At 41.0% G+C, this 26,595-nt stretch overlaps 1 protein-coding gene across 1 annotated transcript in view; it reads left to right on the top strand.

The window, feature by feature from the left end:
* Positions 1-1,981: 1,981 nt before the first annotated feature.
* The window catches only part of zgc:85932 (uncharacterized protein LOC405875 homolog), a 53,041-nt gene continuing 28,427 nt past the window's right edge, over positions 1,982-26,595 (top strand). The window contains exons 1-9 of the mRNA XM_034115817.1: positions 1,982-2,299; positions 8,048-8,117; positions 8,770-8,888; positions 9,232-9,365; positions 15,698-15,869; positions 17,014-17,085; positions 17,638-17,729; positions 24,496-24,570; positions 25,952-26,109. Of these exons, the coding sequence (XP_033971708.1) occupies positions 2,051-2,299; positions 8,048-8,117; positions 8,770-8,888; positions 9,232-9,365; positions 15,698-15,869; positions 17,014-17,085; positions 17,638-17,729; positions 24,496-24,570; positions 25,952-26,109 (1,141 nt within the window). The 5' untranslated portion in view covers positions 1,982-2,050. The remainder of the gene's footprint in view (positions 2,300-8,047; positions 8,118-8,769; positions 8,889-9,231; positions 9,366-15,697; positions 15,870-17,013; positions 17,086-17,637; positions 17,730-24,495; positions 24,571-25,951; positions 26,110-26,595) is intronic.

Raw genomic sequence — 26,595 nt, 5'->3', positions numbered from 1 at the left:
TAGCTCAAATATAAACACCTGTGTCATGGAACACGATGATGTCATAACACACAGGTGTTCGTGTTTGAGCTAACGACGTGGTCACTGGAGTTTAACAGACTGTCTGAGCCTATTATTTTCTGTCTGATGGAGACTTCATACTGACTTCAACATGTTCCACCTATTTTATACATTATTGGTGACACACAGCTGTCGTCGTTAGCTCAAATATAAACACCTGTGTCATGGAACACGATGATGTCACATTGACAGGTTTGGTAACGATGCAGCCATCAACGCATCTAAACGTATTATGGGGTGTCATCAAATGCCGTTGCCATGGCGACAGACCACTCGCCATAAAGCACGATGTCGCTGTAAGTCCAATGGACACGGTCCGATCGTCCCCCAAACTTCGCTTGTATATCACCGGTCCAGCCCTCAACAGCTCTACGTCAATTATGGGGTTTCTTCAAATGCCGTTGCCATGGTAACACAAGGCTCGCCATGAAACACGGTTTTCTCATAACTTCAGTGAAAATGCTCCAAATGGCCCACAACTTCACAGGTTTAGTAACGATGCAGCCATCAACGCATCTAAGCGTATTATGGGGTGTCATCAAATGCCGTTGCCATGGCGACAGACCACTCGCCATGAAGCACGATGTCGCTGTAAGTCCAATGGACACGGTCCGATCGTCCCCCAATCTTCACTTGTATATCACCGGTCCATGCCTCAACAGCTCTACGCCAAATCTGAGATCTCACCATATGCCGTTTCTATGGAAACGCATCCCTCGCCATAAAAGACGATGTCGCTATAACTCCTATGAAAATGTTCAAAAAGTGCTCAAACTTCACATGTGTGCTAACAGTCCAGCCGTGAAGACATCTACGGGACATGCCGTTGCCATGGCAACACAATGCCCGCCATGAAACACGGTTTTCTCATAACTTCAGTGAAAATGCTCCAAATGGCCCAAAACTTCACAGGTTTGGTAACGATGCAGCCATCAACGCATCTAAGCGTATTATGGGATGTCATCAAATGCCGTTGGCATGGCGACAGATCATTTGCCATCAAGTTAGTTCAAAAGTTTGCAGTTCAAATATTCTGCTGCTTTTACAAGCCTTTTTACTTTCTTTTCTTCACTCATCACACATTCAAGCCCCCAGTGTTCATGTATCATTTCAATCTAAATTCTTCACTTTCTTCATACACATTACATTTCAGCATAGCAATTCAGCGTCAGCTTTTCAGCATAAAGCATTCCCACTAGCAATTTCTTCAGGAATTGCATTCTCTAGTTTAATATGTTGGCCTTACTGTAAATCCTGCATTCAAAATGTCACTCAAGTAAAAGTACAGAAGTTTAAGCATCGAAATATACTTAAAGTAGTCGTTGTGCAGATTGGTCCATTTCAGAATAATATATATGATATGTTTTATAATCATTGATCATTAAAGTGTTCTCAAAGCTGGTAAAGGTGCAGCTAGTTTGAATGACTTTGTATAGTGCAGGGTAGCTTGTGAATTTACTCCAGGTGGAACTAAAGTCTGATTTAAGACTTGATTATATTTCACATCATTAATCCAAATATGTAAAGGAGCTAAAGGTATTAAATAAATGTAGTGGAATAATACACGATTAACCTCTGCATTGTAGTATGGTAGAATTACAACAAAATTGTAAAGTACAAGTCTCTCAAAATGGTACTTAAGTACAGCACTTGAGTACATCTACTTAGGTACACAACTGTAAACTATTATTGGAAACTACACTTGAACTAAACCACACGTTTTTTTGGAAGTGCCTGTCAGAGAAAGCCCTGCAGCAGTGATAGCAGCACCCTCACCTGAGCTCAGGTTAGCTTCACTCACTGTACACAGTCAGCAGCTATCAGTTAGCAGCTATCAGTTAGCTGCTCATAGAGGTTAGCATGTAGTATGTACCTGCGCCTCTCCCACGGGGCGGGGCTCTGTGCAGGTCTGCTCTGAGTGACAGACAGAAGTAGCATTCTCTTCGGAGCAGTGTTCGGAGCAGTGTTCAGAGCACACGGTGTTTTCGACATGATAAAGTCATTGAGTGTGTCGTCCGAATCCTCCCTGCCCTCCCCGGAGGATGACTTGGACTCGGTGTGCTCTGACGAGCTGCTGGGCTCTCAGTCCCGCCGCTGGCTGGCGGACCTCCTGACCGGGGACCTGCCCGCGGAGAACGAGGACGTGAAGCGCGTCGGCCGGGACGGGCTGTTCGTGGACTACCACTTCCCTCTGGGAGAGCTGGAGCTGCAGGCCGGGGTCAAGTGGAAGCGACCAGTGGTAAAGAAAATATCCACAGTTAAACCTGTATTCATTCTCTGCTGGGGGTAGCCTACATGTAACCACAGGTGGGAGAAGTACTCAGCTCTTGTACTTAAAAAAGTAAAAGTAGAACATCAACTTACTTAAAGTACCAAAAGTAAAAGTAGTCATTGTGCAGATTGGTCCATTTCAGAATAATATATATGATATGTTATATAATTATTGATCATTAAAGTGTTATCAAAGCTGGTAAAGGTGCAGCTAGTTTGAATTACTTTGTATACTGCAGGGTAGCTTGTGAATTTACTCCAGGTGGAACTAAAGTCTGATTTAACACTTGATTATATTTCACATCATTTATCCAGATCTGTAAAGTAACTAAAGTTATTAAATAACTACAGTGGAGTTGTACACAATTGACCTCTGAATTGTATTGGGGTACAAGTACAAAGGAGCATAACATGGAAAGTATCAAGTACAAGTACCTCAAAATCTCCATTACATTTATCTGATACTTTGAGTTGCAGATAAGGCTATTAATATAACGGAAATAGAGTTAAATAAATGATGATGCAACATCATAGAGTCACATAAAACTGCAATCAATCCTAGGGGGGAATTCCCAAGCTACCCAATAAGGAGTTGAAATGAACTCCACCCTGTTGATAGCTGTTATATTAAAGTTATAAACGAATGAATGCATCACTAGGCTATTTATGTAGTTATATATTGTACATAACAATAACAGCCCATTGTGCACATCAGTGCTGTTGACTTTTGGTAATTAAACATTAAAAAAAAGTATTTTTTCTCCCCTGTGACGAGAAAAAATACTTTCTATTATTTTTTCTAGTGATAATAGAACTTTTTTTGTCTATTATCACTTTAGAAAAATATGTGTAGTTCTTCAATTAAATGTAGCAACCCTAGAATTGAAAAACAATTCACAATATTTTTTTATTTCAAGATTGCAATTATGAATAAGTAAAGAAATATGAATATTGTTTATAATATACAGTTCAAACATGGTGCAAAGTAACTCATTACAAATTTACTCAAGAACTGTACTGAAGTGTACATTTGCAGTACCTGTTCTTTTAGGGCTGTGCAATTAATCGTATTTTAATCGCAATTACGATTTTGGCCTGCCACAATTACGAAAACAACATAATCGAAAAAAACAATTATTTTGCTTTGCTAGGTTGTGACAGTGCACTACAACATATTTGATCTAATTAATTTTGGTCTCATTTATTTGTATTTATCATATTTATATATGTTTAGTAGCTTGTGGAAGTGCGCTCCAAAAATATTTGTTGATCTTGTTTATTGGTATTTATTATTTTGCTATTATTTATTTAAATGTATCATTTATTTAATTTATTTTTGTATTGGTTTTTCAGTTGAATTATACGTTCAGGGTAATCAACAGTTAAAAAGATACTGTTCAAATTATTATTTGTATTTGTTTTAAAGTTCAATAAATTGATTTTTTCAAAGTCAATGAATAATCGTATTTAATAATCGTGATATCAATTATTGACCAAAATAATCGTGATTATGATGTTTGCCATAATCGCACAGCCCTATGTTCTTTACTACTGGAATATTTAGATGTAATGATATTTGTACTTCTACTCAACTAATGTTGTTATTTTTACTACTTTACATGTGTTTAACAGATACTGTTGCATGTCGTTGCACGTATAACACATATAATGAATAGTGTTATTACTCCAATTATATAATATATACAATAATACATAAGAATACACTGCCCACGTTTTTTTTACTTGAGTAAATAATTGAGAAAATTGCTCGACTATCAGAATACCTTTATTAGTCCCACAGAGGGGAAATTTGCATACATTTGCATAAAATGTTAATTAGGGTTAAGCATTAGAGTATGTTTACAGTGGTTATGCTACTTTCATTACCATACTGCAGTGACAGAATCATTCCTATATAAGTGGTGTTTAAATGACTTTTCCATAAATGATCAAGTAGTCAACTAACAGTGCTCATTTTTGGTCTGTTCATCCATTGCAACATTAAGGGAGAATTTATATTTTATTTCCGACCTGTTAAACTTTTAGAAATACAATAGAACCAGATCACTTCTGATAAACACGTGCCTTCTTTTGAGTCCTGACAGCAATATAACACTAACACTGTATTCAATCATTATAGACACACTTTTTAAGGAATTGCCGCATGTTAAATATTAACTCCTGAATTCAAATATTGAGAGAGTCATGGGGGTTTTACATGAAGTTTTCGATACTAAAAAGTTATATAACAGACTCATAAAATCACATTTACTGTTTGATAGCCTCCTCCATGTTCAAGTGTCCTTGAAGAAGACACTGAACCCTCAGTTCACCTGTATTTTCATTTTATTCATATTAAGTTGAATAGAAAAAAGACGAGAGAAAAAAGGAGGTTATTCTACAGGGGTAGGCAACCCCTGGCACGCGTGCCACCATTGGCACGCGGGGCCGTAACCAGTGGCACACTAGGAATAAGTGTGCAAAATATTGAAATTGTATTTTCGGATCCTGAACGAGGCCGCCGGCAGAGCGCGTCTCCCCGTTACCTGCAGAAGGAAGCCATGCACGCAACGCAGCGCAGAAGGATAACTTCTAGGCCCCGCTCTCTTTAACTCCAGTCGACTTTCTGCTGCTTTCCTCCATGGTGAAACGACCAGGGGTGTAGCGCACGGCACTTCACACATTGCATTACCCATAAGGAGCTGTACATGCCGCAGTTTTTGCGTGGCTGTGTCTTTGGTTGAAAGCCCAGTGGCGATCTGCTCATCTGTCATCGAAAATAATATGCTACACAGGGGCGGACTGGCCATCTGTGTGTTCTGGAGAATCACAGTACGTCCGGCCGTCAGCGAACCGAGCCGGTCGCCAGCGGCCATTGTTGTTCCTGTATAAACAGTAGGCCTACTGCTTATTAGTTTGTATGTTGCATGTTACTGCTGTAGATGTTTAAGGTTGGGCTCATTTGAACTCCTTTATACTATTCAGTAGTTTAATCTGCAGCAATGCATCATATTCTATCAGATCATCTTCTGTTTGTAGAGCTGCTGTCCTGTTTGAACCACATGCCTAAAGAGTTGACTTATCCTGGGTTTCTCAGATAAACTGCCCAGTGTTCAGTTTCTGACCATGCATTTTACAGCTGATACAAAAATGCTTTTGTTTGTAAATCAGGAAGTATAAATCCTTGCATGCCCTTTAACTATCGTGCAATAACAAGTTGCTGTTCCAGCATTTGCAACAGCTTTCTCCTGTCACACTTCAAAGCATTTAAGAGAGTCTTCTTTTCTAACAAAGGAGGGCAGGGCAGGTTGGATAAGATAAAACCTGCGGTTGTATTAACAGGAAATGTATTCAGTAAATATGTGACCTGTTTGCACAGGATCTTTGTTGAGTAAATATGACATATAAAAGGTTCCTATCGCTACATCAACTCCTGTGTAGTGGTGATCATACATGTTGTCAATGTGAATTGTAGGAGGCCGTTTTTAGGACACTGAACTATTTTTAGTTCTAGGAACAGTGGCAAAATGTTGACAGTGTTTTCAAACTGTCTATTATTGTGTTAACATTTCATAAAGTAGGTATTGTTGTTGCTGAGAGGGGACCAAACAACAAGAATGCGTTGCATTACAGTATGATGCAATCTATCAGTAATAACTAGTAGATTAAGATGTCTCTGTAACAAAACAATTACAACATACAGGCTTTGAAAACTCTCATGCTGTAGTTATGAAACCCCTTCACCTCATATTCTTTCACATTTCCCTACACAATTTCCTCCAGACAATGAAACAAAGAAGACACATAACGTCGTATGCAGATGATAACATAATAATATTATGGAAGTATGTTTGGTTTCACAAGACAGAGGTCAGTGAATGGTGTCAGTGGATAACAGAGGTGTGTTTACCTTCCTAACATGGGACAGCTACTCTCTTTAGGCCATCTTCTTCCTGTTGAGACAGCCAAGAGGCTGAGAGGAGCACAGACCAGCAGGAACAGCTTTAACAATAGGTGTTTGCTCAAAGATAATAGAAAGTATAATCTGATCTGAAACATTATACTTGACACCTTTGGGGGATCTTCAATGGAGACGATCATGGTGTTCAAACAGGAACCACAATCCCTTTTTTTTTTACAAAGAATGAATTTAAATTATTTTATTATAAAACATTATACAAGATCCGAGCTCTGCCTTCAGGTGCTACCATACCATCACACAGCCACTTGTTTTATGAATATAGTGTAAACCAAATATCATTTGGAAAACAAATAAAGTTTGCTATTTCTTTTTTTCTGGTAGGAAATTATTTTATTTTATTTAAGAAAATGAAATGTGTATGTGGTCCTGGCTATTTGTCTAAATGTGTCATACACACAACCCGACATTGCAGTTGGGTAGTTTGGGTCTCTTTCTCCAATATAAAATCGGATTTAAAAAGAAAAGCATCTTGGTTAAAAATATCACAATGAGAAGAAGTTAAAGTTTAGGAATAAGATAGGATATATTTATAACTGAAAGAAATGCAGTACAATACTGTGGACTGGTGTACAGTGGGGATTAAATCAAATAACTGCACTAACAAATACATCAAATACGTTTGTGTAAACTGCAGTGTGTTCAGGTATTGTCCTAGTATGAAGGTAAAGTGACTGATGCCTCTCGATGAATTCTCAACAAAAAGACAACAAAGACACAAACAAATACATGTTTTACCGTTTATAAAGAAAGTTGTGTAATGGTGTCCTTGGCTTTATAAAAGTAATGTATTATTATTATTATTATTATTATTCAACAAGCTCGTTTACTGCCACTTTTCACCAACACACACTCCAGTTAAAACCAGGACACTGCAGTAGTAGCAGTAATCGGATTACCCAACATAAAGTGAACCTTAAAGACACTATATAACTATCTTGGTCGCAGGCGGGAATGTTAAATATGGTGTTGTAAGTTTTTGTTAGCACTACTCTTCTCCAGGAACAGTTCATGCCAATCCTGCTGAACTGGAATAGTAATGATAATATCACATAATTAACCTTTTTCTAGGTCTCTTGCTGCTGCTGTTCAACTTTTTAAAAAGCTTTTTACAAAGAAAATGCTAAGGGCATTTCTTGGTCTGAATGACTTAAATGACAGTTCATGGACTTGTATTCGGCAATGGGCAGTTTTGGCAGCTTTTATGAACCTGAAGTATTTTGGAGCCTGGTAAGATAAATAAATAATAAATGGGGAATACCTTTAAGGTTTCACTCTGCAGGGGAACCATGTGAACAACTTTCTGAGCATCAGTTTGAGGGATTTCTCTAAGTGCTGGTCTCATAAAACACACGGCGGTGCTTATATAAATAAAAATGCGTTGTATCTGTATATAGATATGTATATTGATGGGTAATGTGGCATTATTAGATGGACCCTTTGTTTTATGGGTTGAAAAGTTCAAATCGTTCAACATTTGGAAGAAATGACAATAATCATAAACTTTCAGCCCTGACTCTGCTGAGTTTCTCCAGAGGTCAGGTAGTGGGCCAGGTTTCTGCCTCATTGCTCTGACAGATAATCTGCTGCTAACTGTCGTGCTGTTCTGACACGCTAGGTCCTGTTTTATTTGCATAATTTGTCTGTGTCCCTCTCCACCCACTCTAATCTCTTCTCTTTCGTTTCCTCTCTCTCCTCCTCCTCTTAATGATCAACCAATCACCTGTCGGTTTGCAGGAGCTCTGTGCGTCTCCTCAGTTCATTGTTAACGGAGCGACGCGCCTGGACGTCCGCCAGGGAAAACTCAGTGAGTAGAGCCGCAGGGGAACACAACACACATGAGACTTCATCCAGAGCACACAACGCATGAGGGAATGCTTTCCCATAACACAAAGGGAAACCCTAACCCTAACCCTAGCCCATTAAAACAATTATAATTCTGTATTCATTCGTATTTTTGTTAATTAAGGTGGGTGTATTTGATATAAGATGAGATAAGATAAGATGGACCTTTATTCATCCCCGTAGTGAAATGCTCTTGTCATAACAGAAACAGAATGAGAAAGAAATACAGACAGTTGTGAGTCTGCTGCAGGATTATACAAATACACCATTGGTGTATTATCAAACCAGGATACTGGATATTATGTTTTGTTGCATTACATTTGTGACATTGTGACAATTACGTTGCAATAGATTTAAAAGTATTATATGTAACATTTCGTCATTGAAATGTAAAAGACTAGAAATATATTTTATTCATTTAGTTGAGTGTTGTACCTACGTTATTTCAAAGGTTTGCCAGTGCACAATGGATTATGGGAAACAGAAAGCTAAAGAGACAACTTTATAAGGAGGATCCACAGGGCTTATGAACAGGTTCAGACAATATTTGTTGACATGGAGCCTTTACAGACTTCCTCCTGAAAACCTGACCTCCTCTGACCTCCTGTCCTCAGATGACTGCTGGTTACTTTCTGCCATCGCCTCTCTCTCCGTGCATCACTCCCTGCTCAAAAAGGTCATGCCTCTAGAACAGAGCTTCCAAGAAGGATACAGCGGCTGCTTCACCTTCAAGGTAATCACAAACGTTAACCTGGCATCCTGCTGTCAGTGCAGGACTGAAGAACTCCTACTCTCAAGAACAATGTTTACCTACAGTTAGATTGTGAAACAGTTTAAAATAATCAAAGACAATGACAAAAATAAACTGACAAATTAGATTTAAGATGGACCTGAAAAGGTTGATGTATGCAGGCTACACTGAAAAAAATATCAACACATTTCACATAACTGTATTAAGTTAGTAGAAAGTAATAATATTAAGTTCAACCTAACATTTTGTATTTATTATTTAAATGTGAGTTACACACAGTGCACTGACAAGACTAAATACCCTCCCCCCCCCCCCCCTTGTTCAGTTCTGGCAGTACGGTCAGTGGGAGGAGGTGAAGGTAGACGACCTGTTGCCCACTCAGGACAACAGTCTGATCTACCTCAGCTCTCCAGAGAGACACGAGTTCTGGAGCTCCCTGCTGGAGAAGGCCTACGCCAAGTGAGTCCCTGCAACCAGTGTGTGTGGGGGGGAATAATCTGCTAAATATGATCAACCCTTACTTAATTGAAAAGTGAGGCTAATAACACCCCTTGGATTGTGAAGCATTTTCAGATGTGCATTTGAAGACACCTTTTTTATTACGTAAAGATGTAATAAAGGCTGCTATGGCACGCGACAGGCCAGATATTAAGTTGTAATCAAGTCATATTCAAATCTACTCTGCAAAACGTCTCACATGGTAAATACAGCTAATGACACGTCTCAGTGGACGCCCTCAGAATAAACGTTATGAAGCGTATCCATCAGCATGCTGTCTGTTTGGCTCAATAGTTTTGCTCACTGCAGCCTGTAGGGCAGAGCTTTACTGTACATTTGACACGTTTCCTAAATTGTGTTCATTCACAAAAGCCAGTTTGTGTAGCATTTTGTTGCTCTATCCCATTCCCTCCAAGAGTTTAATTACATGCATGCAAATTAGTCGCTTTTCGGCGCCTTTTTTTACGCTGATTTGGATGACTTTTGTAATTCGTGGAGAACCGAAGAGTTTTTGTTTTGGGGGGGGGGGGGGGGGGTGGGGGGCTCCGACTCACGGACTGACGGACAACTTCTCACTTCAAAAAATGTTTAAGAAATCTAGACCGCAAAATAATTAAACAAGCGAGTGCCTGTTTTTCCTGGCCAAGGACAGGTTCCTTGAACACAACACGAGCGTAACGTGTCATCACGTGGTGTATTGCTGACGGAGAGCACCGGAACGCCGCTCCAGCACTTCAAATATTGCAGTACCCATAAGGAGCTGTACACATGCCACAGTTTTTGCGTGGCTGTGTCTTTAGTTGTAAGCCCAGTGGCGATCTGTTGTTATTAGCATCTGGTTAGCTAGCTATGCTAACAAATATAAAGAGCTTTTTCTACAACCAGGTGGAAGATTGCTCTCTCCGGACAGACTGAGAGGCTCAAATAACCTCAGCTCAGTGAGGTTAAGGCACACCTTGATATGATCATTATAATAATTTCGCCACGATGTCATCACTATCACTGACATGAGCCATCATGAACGAACTTATGCTGATCATAAATCTATCGATTAGATTTATGATTTGAAAATAATAAAAGTAGGGTAGACATGTGGATATTATCCGGCTGAACAAAACGTGCATTTATCTAACAGGTTCGTTATCCACAGACCTTATTTCGAGCTATTACATCCATGAGAAATCCCATTGCTTTTCTGTCGAGGGAACCCGAGCGCAGCTTACTTCCGGGTTTTAGGACGCGTCACTGCACCACTTGCATAAACCCCACAGCGGGCGGAACTTGTCATAAAGTCCGCGAAAATAAAGCCCACCCATTTAGAGGGAAGATATGATTGGTCAATTGTACTGTCATTTGACATTACTCTCCAGTGTTTTTTTAATTTTTTTATTAAAATAATAATAAGTGGTGACCCTTTTTCATTTTTGATTGTTTGTTATGTGGATTTGTAGTATTTGTGTTACTGTATGTTCAATAAAGGTGTATTTTTGCTAAATCTTGAGACATTGCCACTGTATATACTAGGCAGGGCCGATTTTTGGCATAGGGGCGCCAGATCTGGGGGGGCGCTGCGCTGGTAGCTCTGGGAGGGGAAAACACATTTTTGACCGTTGGCGCTCATCCTAATTTTCGGCCTTGATGTAACAACATTCATAATTAAGTAAATGTAACACCCTTTTCCCCCCGGTTACACTTTTCATTTGCCCTGTACGATGGGCGCTGTAAGTGATGAAAGTGGGGGATGTTGGCTTATCAGGCAACCGCAGCTCACAGCCAAAGTGCGAGCGTGGGAGCGAGAGAGCGAGCGAGGGAGAGAGAGAGAGGGCGCACCGGTACCGGCGCTGTTGTTATTAGAATCTAGTGCTAGCTGCGCTAACGGATATAAGAAGTAGATGTTTCTACAACCAGGCTGGAGGAGAGCTCTCCTGTTAGACTGAGAGGCTCAGTGAGGTAAAGGACTCTCTGAGTGTTTAGATAGTTCATTTTAGTCTAAGTCATCTCAGTGGGTCTCAAACAAATATGTGTTTACAAATTATGTAGGTGGCATACCCCCGGACCCCCCTAGAGGAGGTGATGTCCACCCCCCAATTAAAACATGTTCATACAATACTGAATACATTTGAAGCCATTTTGACGTCTATTACCTATGTCAATAAGTTTCTGTTTTTGTAGTGTATTTGTCTTTTGTAGAGATTTTTCATTTATTCTTTATATATAAAATCTCGCCTAGGGCAACAAATTGGCTAGAACCGGCCCTGGTACTAGGCCTCAAGAGCCTTTCTTCACTAAAAAATGTCACACGCTCACATTGTGCTGGGCCCACGTGCCTTAGCACCGCTGCTATGACTCCATCCTAGGGGAAACACTGCTCTCTCATTGAGTTACTATAGCTGGCCCTCTGTGAATGTACAGAGGGACCAACAAGCTCTCCCGCCGTCTTCACAGTAACTCGCAGAGACGGCATTTAACCCTTCACATTCCAACAGAAACTGAACAGGCAGATTCGAAGGATTTATTTCTTTGGAAATGTTATTTTAAATACAATTAAATCAAGTTATTTTTGGTAAAACTAATGAAAAATGTAACAAAAAAAATATATAAAAAATAATATTTAAAAATAAAATGTTTTTTTTTTAATGTTTTCAAATATTATTTTTTAGAATATCTTAGGCCCTCACAGAGGGCCTAGAGGGCCCTGACGGCTCGCCACTGTTCAAGGGTGGTTTTCACTATAAGTAATGGGTTTTTTTTAGGCGGAGGTAAGAATTTACACTTTTTTACTATGTTCCATCTGAATTTACTCTGACACAGAAACATCTATATTGATTCTGACACTTCTACATCCAACTCACAGATGTAACCTTGCTTTGAGAAAAAAGATTATTAATTTAACCCTTTTAGAAGTGAAGTTATAGTCATTTGTTCTGGGCATGTCATTTTCGAGCCTGAAACCTGAAAAACAGGCTTGGGGCTTAACAGGTTAAATGCCCAGCATTTGGCGTCACTAGATGACGTAGTATACTTGAAATAGTGGCTCTGCAGCAGCTCTAATCGACATTGAGAAACAGCCGCTGTCTTGAAGGGGGGGGAGGTGGTTGACGTAGGCACGGTGATGAAGGGGGGGGAGATGGTGCGCGTCTCTGCTTCGGTGATTGTGGTGGGCGTCGTTGAGGGGCGGGGGTAAAGGACATGCTGCCAACCCTGCGTATCGCCTTCATGCGGTCATTGATCTCCAGGAAGGACTTGGTGCCAACCCTCTGTATCTCCTTCATGTGGTCGAACTCCAGGAGGGTGGGCGAGGGTGAAAGGGTGAACGGAGAGTAGAGAGAGCTGGGGGGTGAAGGAAGAGTATCCTCAAAGGTGATAGGGGGGTGAAGGGCGGTGGAGACTCCTCCATTTGTGTCATAGGTCTCCCATAATCTCCAAGACATTCCTCAGGTGGGTGCAGTGATACTTCTTCAAGGTTTTCTGCGCGATGTGTTGTGTCTTTCTCTTGGTTGGATTCCTGTTGTTGCTTGTCCTTGGCAGAGGGAACAGATTGCTGACGCAGGCAATTGAATATGTTAGAGATAAACAATTTCACTCCTGACTTGTTCAGGCAAACTCCATCTGCCTTAAAAAGATGTCTGCGGTCCCAGAAAAAGTGAATGGCCAGTACAGGCAGTTGAAAGCCACGTGTTCAGTGCAAACAATCTGCTGAATCTCTCCACTCCTCTTCTGACTGGCGGTAGAGGGCCACTGATGAACACCTCCGCATTTAGAGAGCTGACAGTTTCCAACAGACATTTAAAGTCTTCTTTCAGCACTTCTGACTGTTGTTTCACAACATCATTTGTTCCAATGTGCAGTACCACATTTTTCACAATCGGATGTTCAGCCCCAATATGCAGGATCTTCTCAGCCAAGTCAGAGACCATATCCTTGGGAAAACAGAGTACTTTGGTGTTGTTCTTACTACACAGACTTTGTACATCTCTTACAGCAGAATCACCCACAATCAGAGTTTCAGGCCCAGTCGTTAGCTTTCCCTCTAGCCTTTTACTTTTGGAGTAGCTATTGGTCCTTACCCTGCTGTGTGAAGAGGACAGGTTATCCAGGTCATCAAAAAGAGATCTCCGGTTCTGGGTCAGCGGAGCGTATCTGTTCTGGATTGGCACACTTGGTGGTTTAGGAGGATTGTTTGTAGTTCTCCGTTTAGCAGCTGTCCACGGCTGTTTCCTAGTATGAATAGGGGTTGAAGAGGCGCTCTTCCTGGGTGATAACAATGCAGGCCAGCCTGTCGCATCACAGATTTCAAGTCTTCCGTTCACACGCATTCGATTCATTTAACGTGTCCGTTCACACGAGACTGCTGGAAACGCTGTAGTACATATGCCAGGCCTGTAAGTGGCGCTGCTGCCGCCACAAAATACACCAAAAGCAGCGAAGAAGACCCCGCCCCCGGAGCATTGTTGCCATGGTTGCCCTTCTGTTTATTCTCCGCGGTGGAGGCGTGTGGAGTCCACCAGTGTTTTTCATCTGCTGGTGGACTAACCAGTCCACCAGCAGATGAAAAACACCCACCTCTCCGCCTCTTCCGAGGGGACCATGCGGAAGAGTTTCCGTTAACATTTTTTTCCGCCGGTCAACATGTCCGTTAAAGTTTAAATCTGAGCAGGAGACATCGGGAGAGGGAGACGTGGGGAGAGGGAGGCGGGGCTATTTCATCGTTATCAGAAAATGATCGTATAGAGGCGATTACACGGAGCCGTTTGACCCCCCAGAGCGTTTCGTTTGCAGATCTATCCACCTTGGGACCCGTTATCGTTTGCGGGGTCCGTTTCTATCGTTTTGTTATGGCCTCGTGTAAATGAAAGGGCTATACGCAAGAGAAACTATGCAGATACAACCCGTTTCGTTCCCGTGTAAATGGGGTCTTAAAAACAAATCTTCCCGGGGGAGCATGCCCCCGGACCCCCCTAGAGGATGTAAGGTCCATCCCCCACTTAAATGATGTCCACATGGATAGGAAAACATTTGCACACATCTTGTGTGTCTATCTTTCTGTTTTGGTGGTCAGGCCACAACCGTGCGCGAGTCATGTTAAGATATCTGGATTAAGAGGTTGCTTTTTCTTTGCACAGAATGAGGTTGAGTTCAATAATTTGTACGGGCCCCCGGCCCTCGGAGGATGTTGTAAAAATTGAAATGGCCCTTGAGAGGAAAAGAGTTCCCCACCCCTGCTGTAAATAATAATAAAAACCCTTAATTTATAACTTTACATCTCTGTCTCCTATTGATCAGAGTATATTATAAAAAATAGCCAGTTAATTGAAGCATTATAGCACAGGCCTTTGTCAGATGGTATATTACGCAGTTTTTTTTCTGCTTCGAATAGTTCTCTCTTTTTTCACCATACGTGTGTTTGCATCCCTGTAATTAATTCCATGAGCAAATAACTCAAGGTAGATTCATTTTGGCATTCAGGATTTGGCACAAGTTTTAAGGAGTCACATAGTTATTTAAAATGATTAAAGGTCCATTGAGCCAGTACCAATAAGGATGTTTTTAAAGATGAATTTCTGCAAGTCGACATTAAATACAGTCCAACTTCAGCTAGCATTATCTTCAGGGCTATCCTGACCACTCTTTGCACAGATACTTTGCTGCTGACTTTATATTACCTGCACACACTTGCCTGTTCCCCAACAGAAAAACAGCAAAGAGGTCTAAGAAATGCAGATGGTGTGGAATATTTATTTTATATTGTGCACAGCCCTTTCACCTGTCTGTAATTGAAAACCTTCTAATTATCTCCCTGTTGATCTGTCTCTTAAATGCCTTGACATTTTCCTAAACGTTATCAACCAGCAGAACTGTAGCTACTGTCTGACTCAACACTTGGATCACTTTCCTGTCTTTCAACTTTTCTCATTAATTAATGATTTTGACTTTCAGGTTTCACAATTGAAAAGTTATCAGTTATATTAAAATTGCCAAAACTAAGCCTAGTAGTCACAAGAATCAGATGTTCATCAGGTCTCTTCTCCAGGGCTGTAGAGTAAGCAGGTTTAAACATGTGACATCTCCTTACATCTCTAAATACTGTTCCTCTCTAAAATGACTACAGACCTTATATACACCACCATACATCATACATACTCAAAAGTAATTCCTCAATGATGGAACAGATTACTCATTTATGTGTTCATGTATTGGCAGGTTTTCTTAGGAAACACATTCTTGCAAGACCTGTTTAATGCTGATTCAGACGTTGTTTGTCCAGTAGCCTGTCTGACCTGTGTGTGTCCCAGGGTGAAAGGGGGCTACAGAGCTCTGGACATGGGCTTCCCTCATGAGGCAATGGTGGACATGACGGGGGGGGTGACTGAGACTTTCAGCGCTTCCCGTCTGACCAGAGACCCCCCGGCCTTCCTCAGCCAGCTGCTGGCTAAAGGAGCGCTCATCAACTGCGCCAACTGCCAGGTACGAGAGCGTTGGGGGCTAGTTTAATCTGTCAGACCAGTGTTGGGGGGAACCCACTACAGAGTAAGACGTTACTGTAATCACATTACATTTGTCTATACCACAGTAATGTAACGCTGCAGTAATCACATTACAGTTACTAAGCACGAAACAATCTTGTTACTTGCATTACTTTAAGGTCCTCAACTGTCTGCATAATGGGAGGACAGAAAAACAAATCAAACTTCCATTTTCATGCATGCTAGCACTTCACTCGTCTGACATGACGGGAGGTTACTAAGCGCAAAGGTTCAAAGATGAGGAAAACTGCAGAACCCCAAATGTATACTATAGCAGTTAGATTTGATACAGCGACACCCTGTAGGGCACCAGTTGAGAGTCTCTTCAGCCTGGGCCGTCTTGTGTTGGACCCGAGGAGGAGCAGGTTGTCAGACTAACTATTTGAGAGACTCCTCCTCATGAGGTATAACCATATAACCATAGACTGTATAAATAAAGGGTTTAACCACTTATTTGATAAGCATGACCAGTAAGAGGGATACATCTAGTGCAAAGCCACAGTTTGGCAGTGTGAGCTAAGTGAGTCTGTTTGCTCTATTAATGACATTGTACATCTGATATTCTGATGCGGGCCAAACTCTTATTTTATTTATTGATGTTATTTTGAAGAAATTCATGTTTGCGCTAGATGGTTGAAAGGAAAACTTATTTTAAGTTATGTTGGTGTATGACAGACATTTTTCTGTGAAGTTATGTTAAGGCTGATGTTCAAACAGAAAGCAGAAAGAGAGGTCTGTGTTCAGTGTTGTCCTTATCAGATTTAGGATTTGTGCTGATCCGGGCTTAAATTAGGTTTAACTTTATACTGTTATTTGTCATGTGATTTATGGTGCATCTCAGATGATGTTACAGAGTAGTCCTAAATGAATGTAACTTGTAGTGTAACTAATTACTTTCAGCAGTGAGTAGCTTAGTAGTAGTTTTTTTTAAAGTAACTAGTCATGTGTAATGCATTACTTTTTGTTGAGTATCTACCCCAGCACTGGCCGGGACACACTGCAGCGCAACATGTTTCTATTACTGTATGTGAGTCACTGAGTGTAATGCCTTGTTCTCCTGTGGGTGGATGTGTGTTTCTCTGCAGGGTCCTTTGGAGCAGAAGAATGAACTAGGCATCATGTTCAGACATGCCTACTCTCTGACTGCAGTAGAGAGGGTAAGAGAAGATGAGAACATTTAGATCATCTTAACTCTACGTTAAATAGTATAACCATCAATGATAATTATTGCTACAATCATTCAGGTCTTAAAAACTCTTATTATACTCTCTATAAAACACTATATTTTGTGTAGTAATGGCGCCCTGAGCAGAGAGTGAAGTCACACTCCCTCTGTGTGTTGTAATCCCAGCTCTGTGTGTGTGTGTGTGTGTGTGTGTGTGTGTGTGTGTGTGTGTGTGTGTGTGTGTGTGTGTGTGTGTGTGTGTGTGTGTGTGTGTGTGTGTGTGTGTGTGTGTGTGTGTGTGTGTGTGTGTGTGTGTGTGTGTGTGTGTGTGTGTGTGTGTGTGTGTGTGTGTGTGTGTGTGTGTGTGTGTGTGTGCAGTCCTTTAAGCTATTGTTGATAAATCGTGATCTTCTCGCTCCCAGGAAAGAAACACTATGCTCTGAATCTGGGTCCAGCTCCTTTAAAGAGTGGTGAGGATGATTGGAGCGTCATGTTCCTCCCACTGCTCTCACCTTTTCTGTCTGTTTCCCTCCTCCTCTGCCAGGTTCAGACAGCACATGGCACAGTAGATTTAGTAAGACTCCTCAACCCCTGGGGCAACACCGAGTGGGAGGGGCCCTGGAATGACTTGCAAGGGTTGGTACATACAGGTTTACAGCTGTCAAGTAAAACGTGTTAATGAAGGAGTCAACATACAATATTTAAGGTGCCCTATTCTGCTGATGTTCAGGTGTATATCAGTATGTAGTGTCTCTACTTTAAAGAGTCCTCTCCTGCTGATGTTCAGGTGTATATCAGTATGTAGTGTCTCTACTTTAAAGAGTCCTCTCCTGCTGATGTTCAGGTGTATATCAGTATGTAGTGTCTCTACTTTAAAGAGTCCTCTCCTGCTGATGTTCAGGTGTATATCAGTATGTAGTGTCTCTACTTTAAAGAGTCCTCTCCTGCTGATGTTCAGGTGTATATCAGTATGTAGTGTCTCTACTTTAAAGAGTCCTCTCCTGCTGATGTTCAGGTGTATATCAGTATGTAGTGTCTCTACTTTAAAGAGTCCTCTCCTGCTGATGTTCAGGTGTATATCAGTATGTAGTGTCTCTACTTTAAAGAGTCCTCTCCTGCTGATGTTCAGGTGTATATCAGTATGTAGTGTCTCTACTTTAAAGAGTCCTCTCCTGCTGATGTTCAGGTGTATATCAGTATGTAGTGTCTCTACTTTAAAGAGTCCTCTCCCCTGCTGATGTTCAGGTGTATATCAGTATGTAGTGTCTCTACTTTAAAGAGTCCTCTCCTGCTGATGTTCAGGTGTATATCAGTATGTAGTGTCTCTACTTTAAAGAGTCCTCTCCTGCTGATGTTCAGGTGTATATCAGTATGTAGTGTCTCTACTTTAAAGAGTCCTCTCCTGCTGATGTTCAGGTGTATATCAGTATGTAGTGTCTCTACTTTAAAGAGTCCTCTCCTGCTGATGTTCAGGTGTATATCAGTATGTAGTGTCTCTACTTTAAAGAGTCCTCTCCTGCTGATGTTCAGGTGTATATCAGTATGTAGTGTCTCTACTTTAAAGAGTCCTCTCCTGCTGATGTTCAGGTGTATATCAGTATGTAGTGTCTCTACTTTAAAGAGTCCTCTCCTGCTGATGTTCAGGTGTATATCAGTATGTAGTGTCTACTTTAAAGAGTCCTCTCCTGCTGATGTTCAGGTGTATATCAGTATGTAGTGTCTCTACTTTAAAGAGTCCTCTCCCCTGCTGATGTTCAGGTGTATATCAGTATGTAGTGTCTCTACTTTAAAGAGTCCTCTCCTGCTGATGTTCAGGTGTATATCAGTATGTAGTGTCTCTACTTTAAAGAGTCCTCTCCTGCTGATGTTCAGGTGTATATCAGTATGTAGTGTCTCTACTTTAAAGAGTCCTCTCCTGCTGATGTTCAGGTGTATATCAGTATGTAGTGTCTCTACTTTAAAGAGTCCTCTCCTGCTGATGTTCAGGTGTATATCAGTATGTAGTGTCTCTACTTTAAAGAGTCCTCTCCTGCTGATGTTCAGGTGTATATCAGTATGTAGTGTCTCTACTTTAAAGAGTCCTCTCCTGCTGATGTTCAGGTGTATATCAGTATGTAGTGTCTACTTTAAAGAGTCCTCTCCTGCTGATGTTCAGGTGTATATCAGTATGTAGTGTCTCTACTTTAAAGAGTCCTCTCCTGCTGATGTTCAGGTGTATATCAGTATGTAGTGTCTCTACTTTAAAGAGTCCTCTCCTGCTGATGTTCAGGTGTATATCAGTATGTAGTGTCTCTACTTTAAAGAGTCCTCTCCTGCTGATGTTCAGGTGTATATCAGTATGTAGTGTCTCTACTTTAAAGAGTCCTCTCCTGCTGATGTTCAGGTGTATATCAGTATGTAGTGTCTCTACTTTAAAGAGTCCTCTCCTGCTGATGTTCAGGTGTATATCAGTATGTAGTGTCTCTACTTTAAAGAGTCCTCTCCTGCTGATGTTCAGGTGTATATCAGTATGTAGTGTCTCTACTTTAAAGAGTCCTCTCCTGCTGATGTTCAGGTGTATATCAGTATGTAGTGTCTCTACTTTAAAGAGTCCTCTCCTGCTGATGTTCAGGTGTATATCAGTACGTAGTGTCTCTACTTTAAAGAGTCCTCTCCTGCTGATGTTCAGGTGTATATCAGTATGTAGTGTCTCTACTTTAAAGAGTCCTCTCCTGCTGATGTTCAGGTGTATATCAGTATGTAGTGTCTCTACTTTAAAGAGTCCTCTCCTGCTGATGTTCAGGTGTGTATCAGTATGTAGTGTCTCTACTTTAAAGAGTCCTCTCCTGCTGATGTTCAGGTGTATATCAGTATGTAGTGTCTCTACTTTAAAGAGTCCTCTCCTGCTGATGTTCAGGTGTATATCAGTATGTAGTGTCTCTACTTTAAAGAGTCCTCTCCTGCTGATGTTCAGGTGTATATCAGTATGTAGTGTCTCTACTTTAAAGAGTCCTCTCCTGCTGATGTTCAGGTGTATATCAGTATGTAGTGTCTCTACTTTAAAGAGTCCTCTCCTGCTGATGTTCAGGTGTATATCAGTATGTAGTGTCTCTACTTTAAAGAGTCCTCTCCCTTGCTGATGTTCAGGTGTATATCAGTATGTAGTGTCTCTACTTTAAAGAGTCCTCTCCTGCTGATGTTCAGGTGTATATCAGTATGTAGTGTCTCTACTTTAAAGAGTCCTCTCCTGCTGATGTTCAGGTGTATATCAGTATGTAGTGTCTCTACTTTAAAGAGTCCTCTCCTGCTGATGTTCAGGTGTATATCAGTATGTAGTGTCTCTACTTTAAAGAGTCCTCTCCTGCTGATGTTCAGGTGTATATCAGTATGTAGTGTCTCTACTTTAAAGAGTCCTCTCCTGCTGATGTTCAGGTGTATATCAGTATGTAGTGTCTCTACTTTAAAGAGTCCTCTCCTGCTGATGTTCAGGTGTATATCAGTATGTAGTGTCTCTACTTTAAAGAGTCCTCTCCTGCTGATGTTCAGGTGTATATCAGTATGTAGTGTCTACTTTAAAGAGTCCTCTCCTGCTGATGTTCAGGTGTATATCAGTATGTAGTGTCTCTACTTTAAAGAGTCCTCTCCCCTGCTGATGTTCAGGTGTATATCAGTATGTAGTGTCTCTACTTTAAAGAGTCCTCTCCTGCTGATGTTCAGGTGTATATCAGTATGTAGTGTCTCTACTTTAAAGAGTCCTCTCCTGCTGATGTTCAGGTGTATATCAGTACGTAGTGTCTCTACTTTAAAGAGTCCTCTCCTGCTGATGTTCAGGTGTATATCAGTATGTAGTGTCTCTACTTTAAAGAGTCCTCTCCTGCTGATGTTCAGGTGTATATCAGTATGTAGTGTCTCTACTTTAAAGAGTCCTCTCCTGCTGATGTTCAGGTGTATATCAGTATGTAGTGTCTCTACTTTAAAGAGTCCTCTCCTGCTGATGTTCAGGTGTATATCAGTATGTAGTGTCTCTACTTTAAAGAGTCCTCTCCTGCTGATGTTCAGGTGTATATCAGTATGTAGTGTCTCTACTTTAAAGAGTCCTCTCCTGCTGATGTTCAGGTGTATATCAGTATGTAGTGTCTCTACTTTAAAGAGTCCTCTCCTGCTGATGTTCAGGTGTATATCAGTATGTAGTGTCTCTACTTTAAAGAGTCCTCTCCCCTGCTGATGTTCAGGTGTATATCAGTATGTAGTGTCTCTACTTTAAAGAGTCCTCTCCTGCTGATGTTCAGGTGTATATCAGTATGTAGTGTCTCTACTTTAAAGAGTCCTCTCCTGCTGATGTTCAGGTGTATATCAGTATGTAGTGTCTCTACTTTAAAGAGTCCTCTCCTGCTGATGTTCAGGTGTATATCAGTATGTAGTGTCTCTACTTTAAAGAGTCCTCTCCTGCTGATGTTCAGGTGTATATCAGTATGTAGTGTCTCTACTTTAAAGAGTCCTCTCCTGCTGATGTTCAGGTGTATATCAGTACGTAGTGTCTCTACTTTAAAGAGTCCTCTCCTGCTGATGTTCAGGTGTATATCAGTGTGTAGTGTCTCTACTTTAAAGAGTCCTCTCCTGCTGATGTTCAGGTGTATATCAGTACGTAGTGTCTCTACTTTAAAGAGTCCTCTCCTGCTGATGTTCAGGTGTATATCAGTATGTAGTGTCTCTACTTTAAAGAGTCCTCTCCTGCTGATGTTCAGGTGTATATCAGTATGTAGTGTCTCTACTTTAAAGAGTCCTCTCCTGCTGATGTTCAGGTGTATATCAGTACGTAGTGTCTCTACTTTAAAGAGTCCTCTCCCCTGCTGATGTTCAGGTGTATATCAGTACGTAGTGTCTCTACTTTAAAGAGTCCTCTCCTGCTGATGTTCAGGTGTATATCAGTACGTAGTGTCTCTACTTTAAAGAGTCCTCTCCCCTGCTGATGTTCAGGTGTATATCAGTATGTAGTGTCTCTACTTTAAAGAGTCCTCTCCTGCTGATGTTCAGGTGTATATCAGTATGTAGTGTCTCTACTTTAAAGAGTCCTCTCCTGCTGATGTTCAGGTGTATATCAGTATGTAGTGTCTCTACTTTAAAGAGTCCTCTCCTGCTGATGTTCAGGTGTATATCAGTATGTAGTGTCTACTTTAAAGAGTCCTCTCCTGCTGATGTTCAGGTGTATATCAGTATGTAGTGTCTCTACTTTAAAGAGTCCTCTCCCCTGCTGATGTTCAGGTGTATATCAGTATGTAGTGTCTCTACTTTAAAGAGTCCTCTCCTGCTGATGTTCAGGTGTATATCAGTATGTAGTGTCTCTACTTTAAAGAGTCCTCTCCTGCTGATGTTCAGGTGTATATCAGTATGTAGTGTCTCTACTTTAAAGAGTCCTCTCCTGCTGATGTTCAGGTGTATATCAGTATGTAGTGTCTCTACTTTAAAGAGTCCTCTCCTGCTGATGTTCAGGTGTATATCAGTATGTACTGTCTCTACTTTAAAGAGTCCTCTCCTGCTGATGTTCAGGTGTATATCAGTATGTAGTGTCTCTACTTTAAAGAGTCCTCTCCTGCTGATGTTCAGGTGTATATCAGTATGTAGTGTCTCTACTCTGACATGTCTCCATGCTTTAATGTTCAAAAAGCTCTTTATGTTTCTCATACTGCCTGTGCTGCAGCACCTCTTTTCACCCTCTGTCTGAAACCAGAGCACACATACAGTACATGCACAAAAACCTATATAACACACTACAGGAGAGGGAAAACCCCAAAAAGCACAATTGGGCTTCTTTAATAGAATGTCTCCATCTTAAGCCAGAGGTGTGGACGAGTCACCAATTTGATGACTTTGGACTCGACTTGACAAAATCACAAAACACTTGCGACTCGACTTGGACTTGAACACCAATGACTCGGGACTTGACTTGGACTTGAGCCTTCTGACTTGAGGTGACTTGATACTTTAATTCAGGGGTCTCCAACACGCCGATCGCGAGATGCCGCTTGAAGAGCAGACTCCCGTCGGGGAGAGCAGAATCTTCAGCCGCTGCAACTCTTGCTGTGAATCCATGCAGGCAGGGGCGGGACTTTATTTTGCTGAGCCACAATGCGGCCAATCATATGCGAGGACACACTAGGATCATACCATTATGTGAAAGAAGGGTGGTGGGCAGACGCTCCAAAGACAGCAGGTGTAGTGGTACAGGCCAGCTACAGAGCCACAGGGAGACGGGGAGCCGGATTTAAATGCAAGCGCGCAGGAAAAAGTCAAGAAATTAGCGAAAACCGAAAAAAGAAGCAGCTTCTGGCTGCATTTCAATGATATTGGAGAAAGCAAAGCTGAGTGCAGGATTTGTAAAATGAAAATAACCTTCAGAGCAGGGTTTTGTTTTGGTAACCACTCAGGATTTATTGTCAGAGGTGGGAGAAGTTCAGATCTTGTACTTCAGTAAAAGTACCAGAGTGTAGGAATACTCGGTTACAATAAAAAGTCCTGCATTCAAAATGTTACTCAAGTAAAAGTAGAAAAGTATTATCATCAAAATATAGTTAAAGTACCACCTGCAGAGGGATCTAGATTCAGGTGTTCTTGTCCCCATAGAGACGCCTCGCTGCACATTATCCCTTGCATAAAGATAGATTGTGGGTCCCTTATAACATGTTGTACACAGTGGAAATAAACATTCTGGTCACCTTAACATCAGGGATCTTATACATTAAACTCCTTCTGAATCAAACCGTCACGGTAGCCTTACCTTACTGATCCCTCTTAACGTTACTTTACCAGCAGAGAGAAAATGGATTATTAAATGATTAATGTGACTAATAAAGAGTATTAAGTATTATTTTGTTGATCGATGTCATTACATTTGTTGAAAAGCACATAATGACTTGTTTAAGACTCGTTTTGTCAAAGTTTAGGACTTGGACATGACTTGAACTTGCCCATCCTGACTTGAGACTTGACTTGGACTTGAGCGCAAAGACTTGAGACTTGACTCGGACTTGAGCGCAAAGACTTGAGACTTGACTCGGACTTGAGCGCAAAGACTTGAGACTTGACTCGGACTTGCAAAACAATGACTTGGTCCCACCTCTGTCTTAAGCTACATGGAATTGTTAGTTGTTGTACATTTGTGTCTCTCTGCCTGCCTCAGTCTTCCCGAGGTATAAGTTAAAGTTATGCTTTGTAATATACACAATATCTCACAGTAAGGTAAACATCTGAATATAAATAAATATATTTCACACAATCATGATAAGGACACCAAGCAGCAGACAGGCGTGTGTACATTTTAACCTCATTTATCAACACCTCTAATTGGAAATACATATTGTACTGCTGTATATTCTGTACATATAGATAAATATCTCCCCTCTCTGTTTGTGATCGATCTGTGCAGTCCTGAGTGGAAGTCAGTGAGCGTGGAGGAGCAGAACAGGCTGCAGAGAGTGAGTCGGGAGGACGGGGAGTTCTGGTGAGTGTGTGCTTCTGAACACACACTGCTGATTCTGACTGTCCGCCTTCTGCAAACATGAAACAAAACACCCTGACATGTGAGGCCCAACCATGCTGCTTATTCTCCTCTGTTTAAGAGAGTAAATATAAGGTTTGGTCCAGGTTATTGTGGCACTTGCTTTTTGTTCAAACAGACCCTATGTCATTATTTACAAAACTGTTTTTATTTCACCTTTTTTCACTTAGAGATTCAACTTTCTATGAGGAACTGACCAGAAAAAGTTTCTGCTGAACCTGCATGATTTAATTTGATGTGGCCAGAATCACACTTACAAGATTGATGGGACACTTTAATAATGTACCTTTACTCTCACAGGGTTTTGACAGTCTGGATAGCTCAGTGTGCAGACCCTGTTCCCCATACATACATTTGATGACTATAGCAAAGTCATTTAGTAATGTGAACTCTTTAAGTTACTACGAAATTTCAGTAATAGAGCCTGGATAGCTAGAGCATCAGACTTTTAATCTGAGGGTCCAGGGTTCAAGTCCCTGTTCAGGCGAGACAAGTTTTAAATTACTAGATGTAGATAGTATCAACAGCAGAGGGATTAAGCTACTAACATGTAGTTTACACTATCATTAATAACACAAAATATATAGACAAATGCGCTACTATTCTGAGGGTACAGGGTTCAAGTCCCTGCTCAGGTGAGATGAGTTTAACATTTCTAACTGCGGTTGAACTTCAGTTATTGTAGGTGAACTACACTACTGTTGTCCAAGTATTAGATATAATAAAAATGAAGAATTAGTTTAACAAATATAACTTTTCTGGTTTATTTATATTCTGGATGTCTGGAGGGGTGTGTCCTTCAAGTTTTAAAAGATCAAACCACATATTTGTACGGTGGCCCTGCAGAGCTTAATGGTGAAATGAATGAATGAAATTAAGCATTAACCTTTTACTTATCATAAGCCTACCAATTCAAATAATAAGTATCTGTGAAACTGGCTGTGGAATTAAACTGTCAAAGTGAAACTTATTTACCTTTAACCATTGAATTATTCAACCCTTATTGTTACTTGGTGATTGTTGAAAAAGTATCTACGTTCAGCTGATGTTAGCCTGTTTCAAAGTTACATGTGTGTATTTCATCAGGTTAAGTGACTAAGCAGGCTAATTATAAGCAAAACAGCATACCCCAGACCATGGCGACAACATGTGTGTCCCAGGCATGTGCATCACCTGCAAAAGATTTTCTGTTGTGGTGTGAGCTTCTCGCTGCAGTTTCTGTATTCTGTGTTTTCTCTCTCTTTCTTCAACGTATTGAGATTTCAGGGCCACCATACATTTTAGCCTGTGTGTAACTCACCTGGATCTTTCTCCTCTCCCTCAGGATGTTGGTGTCGGACTTCCAGCAGAACTTTGAGATGCTGGAGGTGTGTCACCTGACTGAACCTATAGATGAACGGGGGTCCAGCGTGCCGTGGTGCAACATAATGCATCATGGGAACTGGGTGCCCTACATCTCAGCAGGAGGCTCTGCCAAAGAAAGTAAGACATGTGGTGATCGATGATGCAACGTGTCTGGGTTTTATTGTTCTGGGTGTTTGTACCAAAGAATAATGTCCAATCGAAATAATAAATAACACATTCTTACTAAGATCAAGGTAACAGTAAATATCATGTAACTGTTCTGTACATTCAATTAGGAAATGATTTTAAATACTTACATCACATTTGCATGGGGGCCCTAAAATTCAAAATATAAATTTCGCAAAATATAAAAAAACCCTCAAATGTATATTTAAAGGCCCGGACACACCAAGCCGATTTTGGCCGTCGATGGGTGTCAGGCCGACGATGAGCGTCGACACGCCCTACTCAGATTGGTGTGTCCCACACCGTCGTGTCTTTTCAGCCGTGCCGACACCTTTTCGGCCGAAGGCTGTCGGCAAAAGAAATCACTCTGATTGGCTGTTCAGCTAGCGAATCAGTGCATGAGAAGCGAAACGGAAGTGAGGGACCCAAACAAACTAT

Source organism: Trematomus bernacchii, unplaced genomic scaffold (genome assembly GCF_902827165.1).
Source record: "Trematomus bernacchii unplaced genomic scaffold, fTreBer1.1, whole genome shotgun sequence".
NCBI classification, from domain to species: Eukaryota; Metazoa; Chordata; class Actinopteri; order Perciformes; family Nototheniidae; genus Trematomus; species Trematomus bernacchii.
The sequence above is the reverse complement of the archived record's forward strand: the minus strand, read 5'-3'. Positions and strand labels throughout refer to the sequence as shown.